Source organism: Triticum dicoccoides, chromosome 3B, assembly GCF_002162155.2.
Source record: "Triticum dicoccoides isolate Atlit2015 ecotype Zavitan chromosome 3B, WEW_v2.0, whole genome shotgun sequence".
Classification (NCBI taxonomy): domain Eukaryota; kingdom Viridiplantae; phylum Streptophyta; class Magnoliopsida; order Poales; family Poaceae; genus Triticum; species Triticum dicoccoides.
Window position 1 is genome coordinate 4,265,542 of NC_041385.1, and position 6,342 is coordinate 4,271,883.

At 49.9% G+C, this 6,342-nt stretch overlaps 1 protein-coding gene across 1 annotated transcript; it reads left to right on the top strand.

The window, feature by feature from the left end:
- The first annotated feature begins 3,045 nt into the window (after positions 1 to 3,045).
- LOC119280411 lies at positions 3,046 to 3,712 on the top strand. Its single transcript, XM_037561269.1, has one exon. The coding sequence runs from the start codon at positions 3,064 to 3,066 to the stop codon at positions 3,604 to 3,606; it is 543 nt and encodes a 180-aa protein (XP_037417166.1). The 5' UTR covers positions 3,046 to 3,063; the 3' UTR covers positions 3,607 to 3,712.
- The last annotated feature ends 2,630 nt before the right edge of the window (positions 3,713 to 6,342 follow it).

Sequence of the window (6,342 nt, forward strand, 5' to 3'; positions counted from 1 at the left end):
ATAGCAGAAAAGAAAAAACTGTATAAAAAACTACTCAGAAATAAATAGAAGAAAAAATAGTTGTGATTAACTTTATTAAAAAAAATGAGCATAGATGCTTATTTTTAATGACTTATTACCACACAGGAAAAATAGAAAAAAAATAAATATAGCAGAAAAGAAAAAAACACTATATAAAAAACTACTCAGAAATAAATAGAAAAAAATAGCAGAAAAGAAAAAAAACCATATAAAAAACTACTCAGAAATAAATAGAAGAAAAAAATAGTTGTGATTAACTTTACTAAAAAAATGAGCATAGATGCGCTTATAGAGAAAATTCAACCTAAACTCATAATAAATTTCTACTAACTTCAGAGAAATTCAGTATGAATTTAGGTCAAACTCCCTGTATAAGGGCATCTATTTTCATTTTGAGAGGAGCTCAACAAGGCAGAGAGGGAGGGGCTTATAAACCGGTGTGAGCCCCCTTCGGTTGGCGAGGTGGGACTAAACTCTGGCCGCAACGAGGACCAACACTTTAGTCCCGGTTGGTGGTATGAACCAGGACTAATGGGCGGCCTTTGGTCCCGGTTCATGCCTCCAACCGGGACCAATAGTGGTGGGCCAGGAGCGAGGACCATTGGTCCCGGTTCGTCCCACCAACCGGGACCAAAAGGTCCAGACGAACCGGGACCAATGGCCCACGTGGCCCGGCCGGCCCCCGGGGCTCACGAACCGGGTCCAATGCCCCCATTCGTCCCGGTTCTGGATTGAACGGGGACTAATGGGCTGACCTGGCCTGGACCATTGCCCCCTTTTCTACTAGTGCATGTAGCAACAACGATAAATACATAATGATTAAGATGGATAATAGCATAAGGATTTTCTGCTGCACAACGTCTTATATATAGAAGAAAGAGTACGTCGCCATATACTGCACCAACGCAACAACGCCTAGCTAGGTTCGAAGTGCAAACTGCAATAGCGGGCGCTGCAACAACATCCGTATTTATGGTTCTTGCCGTGCTCGCCCTTGTGTCCAATGGGCTCACCGTAGCCCACGGCGATGCTGCCTTCATCTCTCTCACATGTAAGAAGACCAAGAATGCCACGTTGTGCACCGACGTGTTCAGATTCGATGAAGGGAGAGCCAAAAAAAGCCTCCATGGTGCACGACCTCGCCAGCCTCGCGCTAGAGAGAGCCACGCATGCCGCCAACTTCTACTACACGATGATCAGAGACAGAACTAGGCATAGTGAGGGAAAGATGTGGGACACGATGTTCAACTGCCTCGGATCCTATACAAGATCCCGTGGCTAATTGATTAATCACATTACTTGCAAGCTTTTTGTGATGTTGTATTACTGAATGGGCCTTGAATTACCTTTCCGTCATACAGAGTGACAAATCACAGTCTTGATCCATGCCAACTCAAGAGACACCCTCGGAGATACCTGTAGAGCACATTTATAGTCACCCAGTTACGTTGCGATGTTTGGTATAAAGGACATGGAAAAGAAGACTCGGAGTGAGAGCCCGATGTGTGCCACTGCATCGTGTACTGCCATCGCGCTCTAAAGTGGCAGCCGCTGCCTCCTACAGCAGCTTCAGTTCTAATTCATTACATCTGCTCCCTATGTCCACCATCGCCATCGGTGCCCATGAATCCAACACATCCGCCCCTACCTTCCTATTGGCGCCGTCGACCCCTTCGCGGCGCCCGCCTTCACATCTCGCTCTGGCTACCTGGCATCGCCGCCTTCTCCGGCTACCGGAAGTTCCAATGTCATGGGGGAGGGCCCAGGAGCCGTGTACGTCGTGGAGCGCCGTCTAGAGGCCGGGGAGAGGCTGGCTTTGCCGGGCGTCGGGGAATCGAAGAGTATGGCGGGCTGTGCCGGGTGCCGGCCATTGGGAAGGAGATAGGAGGTGGAGCTGGTGGTGCGGGGGTTGGGCCTAGTCCTGGAGGAGCGCCGCCGGAGGGAGTGGGGCTGCCTCGCTCTCACGGCCTCCGCTTCACCACGGGCTCTTCCCATAGGATGTGCACGTCGTTGACCGTGCGGGGCAGGCCTCTGGCCTTGGGTTTCTAGCGAAGTGCACCGGCGCACCCGCAGCCGAGCTCACACATCCCGCATCGCCACCTCGGCCGCTTGTTCCCCTCGCTTTCTGGCGGCGCTCTCATGCAAGGACGCGGGCGCCATGGCCGGACAGATCGAGGAGAGCACGCATCCAAGGGAAGGAGCCAATGCGTTTAAAAGGACTACGGGGTTGAATACAGGGTCCTTTGTGTCAGACCTGGCCAAACGGGCCGGGCCGGCACGGCCTGTGCTAATCGTGCATGGCCCGGCACGGCCCGCCATGGCACGTTTAATAGCCGGGCCGTGCCATGCCGGCCCACGGGCGCTGCTCCTTGGCCCAGGCACGGCCTGATTAGTAAATGGGCCGGCCCGATGGTCCGTTTAGCACGCTGGGCTGCACATTTTCAGCCTGCTGGGCTGGTTTTTAGGCCTATTGGGCTATATTTTAGGTATATATATAAAAAAAAATTCTGAAAAATATATAAAAAAATTAAACAGGTCGTGCCGTGCCGGCCCGCGTGCCCAGGCACGGCCCAAGGCGTGCCGCGTGCCGGGCACGACCCGTTTAGCCCGTGCCATGCCTGGCCCATGGCGGGCCGTGCCGGCGTGCTCGCGGGCTGGCCTGTTTAGCCCGGCCCGTTTGGCCAGCTATACTTTGTGTAGGAACGAAACATTTTCTCAGATTATCCACTTAAAAAAGGATTGTGGGCTGTATTACTGAGAAACACAGAGGGTTTTAGGAAAAGTGTCATGATGGTGAGCGGGCGGGCAGAAGCGATAATTGCTTTATTATTAGAAAAAGATTTGATTTGATTTGATTTTATTTTATTTGATTGATTTGATTTTATTTGATATGACATTTGATATAGCGAAAACAATAAATATACAATCATTTAGGCGGGTCATATCATAAGGATTTTCTCGTGTGTGTGTGTACCTTATATATAGAAGAAAGAATCACCAAGACAGCAACGACACCTAGCTAGGTGCAAACTGAAAGTTGCAATGGCGAACCGAGCAACATCTGTAGCCATGGTTTTCATTATTCTCGGCATCATGTCCTTCGGAATCTCTGTCGCCGATGCCGACGCCAGCTTTGTTGCCCGGACTTGCAAAAAGACCAAGAATGCCTCGTTGTGCATGTCCGTGTTGCACATAGATCCAAAGAGTACCTATGCCTCCACTGAGTTGGAACTCGCCAACATCGCGCTGAAGATCGCCGGTGACACCGCCAACCACAACGCCAAGGTCATCGATGACCTAGCCAAGAAAAAGAAGGGCACGCCAGAGGGGGGCGTGTTAAACGTCTGCCTCTGGGCCTATCAATTCGCGGGCAACGACCTCGAGGTCAATGTCCGCACTCTCCTTCACGGTGGGGACTACATTACCGCGTCGAAACTCGTGTTGGATACCAAGGGTGTCGGTGATCATTGCGAGAATGCGTTTAAGGGGATGGAGAAGAAATCCCCAGTGACAAACATAGATCGCGAGATGACAGAGCGATGTGGCGTCGCAGCCGAACTCATTGCCCTGCTTATCCACAAGTGATCAATCTTTGATCATATGTACAAGCTCCCGTCAATAATTAATCGGTTCGTCATCTAGCAACATGTTCGGTCATTGATGTTATTGTGAATTATTATTGAGCTTAGCACCACATAGAATGTCAATCTTACCAACTGGGTAACTCTAGTACTAGTTTGGTTCCAAAAGCGACCAAGCATGATAGTTTGTGTTCCGAGCTCTGGGTAGATGACGTATCGGCAAACCTCCCACGTATATCCAGGGTCCAGGCCCAGGGCTCTCCTCAATTTCCCGAATGACCCCTTCGGGAGTCTGGATCGACACAGCCTGCCGCCGATGGATCGATCTATCCATCTTCCCGAGACGAACTGAACTGACGGAAGTTCGGCGCCGCTGCACAGAGACGGAGGCTAGCGGTGTTGTCTAGTTTGTTTGATCGCTTCATTTCCTGCCCGGAGGCGCAGCCCATAGGCCATAGCCCTGCTCGCATGAGGAATTTCCATACCTTATGGTACAGGCGCACAGGCGCACTGCATCACAAAGAAGGTGCCTTCTCTGATGATCTAACTTATTAATAGAGCTTGTGCTTTTGATTCTGTTGGATGGCCGTTCCTCGTTGAAATTATGCAGCGTTTTGGTTTTGGGAACAATTGGATTCGATGCACGGCTCTGTTCCTCGTTGAAATTATGCAGCGCGTTTTGGTTTTGGTGAATGGACGTTTGGTTTTGGGAACAATTGGATTCGATGCACGGCCGTGGATCACCACCGTGGGCGCGAGCACCCTCGACGGCGACTTCCCGGCATACTTGTTCAGCCGTCCTTGGAAACGGCAAGAACACATCACAACGGCGTACTGTGGGGACCGGCAAGCGAGTGGCAGCCGACGGCGACCTGCCGGAGACGAGCTACCTCTTGCGCCGACCTGGTGTTTGATGAAATGTCCAGTACGGGAAGGAAGGAAGAAGAAGAAGGCAGAGGTGTGAATGCCAACTTGGACCGCCACGTGCACGTCTGGGTTCAAAAACCATGACACGTCAGCTAGAAAACCGTTCCTAGTGTCATCTGGGACCAACTACCAAGTGTGTTCGGGTTAAGGAATGTCTACGAAATCTTTTCAAGGGAACATGAACTCCGCCATGGGTCGAAGGACTGGAAATTCATGACCTCCGTTTCGAATTATAAAATGTTTTGGATATGTCGATGTATATAAACTACACCCTCTATTCACTTATGTAAGATGTTTTGGTCAAATCGTCTATTTAGAAACAGTGGTTGTACATACGGGCTGAGATGAACGAACAGATACACTAAAACGCGTTTATATACATTTGATTGAAAAATGACATCTTATATAAAAAATAAACACAGAGAGTGCTTTTCTCTTATCAGCTTTCCTACCCTGAGACGTACCTTTATTCTTGGAGAGCGGGCGGACGACCAAAACACTAGCCGTTGTCTCATCTACTTCCCTCGTCGCTGTCGCCAGGCAAAGCCCGTGCCGCGCCGGAGATGACAGGGAGATCCTGATCGGGGGCACTTGTTTGTGGATGAGTTGGAGGGCTGCTGCGGGACGTCTAATGAGACGTGTGCTCGAGTGGCAGTCTTCTCCAGGCGGTGCTGGACACGGCGTTGGTGGTCCAGTGTAATGGTATTCAATGGTGGCCCAACCTGTCTAGGTCACCGGAGAAGAGGGAGGTGGTGCATGATCGGTGTGAAACTTTTTTCACGTTTTCTTTAGGGATTCTTCGAGTTTGTTCTGGGATGACAAGGCATTGGTATTGTACCAGTGTAAGAATAATGTTCACCCCGCTCTTTCCCCTCTCCGTCTGTGTGCTTATCACCGGCAAGGGGTGTGTGGACTATGGAGCAATGCCTCCCGTGGGTCTTCTAGGATCTGGTCGATTTAGGTCTAAGGTGGATTTTGTATTCAACCGGCTTTCATTGTCTTTGGACTTTCTACATGTCCTTATCGACGTTTTCTTCTGCCAAGTGGCAATTTACATTGCAGATCACGATTATTGGCGTCTACTGGTCTACAACGACGACTTCCTGGCGATGCTTCCATAATCTATTGGGTTTAAAAAGGTTTGCGCCGCCAAGGTTGAGACTCGGAGGCAGCATCGAGTTATTCTCACGGCACATCGCCGGTGGATGCAAAAGGAAGAAGACAACACCACAAAGATTTGAATGCTTTCCCCATATGGCTGTATTTGTAAGAACATGTGTGCTTAATACATGGCCTTAGAGCATGACCAACGGTCCCCCTAAAAAACTCCTCTGAAATATAGTTTTACGGGGTGTACATATAATCTAGGGGAGGTTGAAATGGGAGGTGCTTTTACAGTTCCCTAAAAAAATTCCCCTAAATTGGAATTTGGCGGTGGCGCGATGACGGACAGCGGACCGCGGTGGTTGGCGGCAACGGGCGGTGGGACGGCGACATTCATTGGCGACAGCAGTGTTCTATGGCGGCAGAGGTCAACACAATGATCTTCATCGTGCAGGTGTGCCGCAGGTGTAGCATCATTCCTGCCTAGCGTGGAGTATGGGCTTGCATGACTATTGGAAGGTCCGTCTTTAAAATGATGATTAAAAAAACAACTTCATGCCCAAGATGAAAACCCTTGTCTGGCCTTTCTATGTTGGTCTCAGTAGTGACGAACTTGAAGGTTTGTCTCCTTGCCATTGTGTTGGCCTTAGTTTTGGCAACCAGGATAAAAACCCTTGTCTTGGCCGTCTTCTGCCATACGTGCCGACGA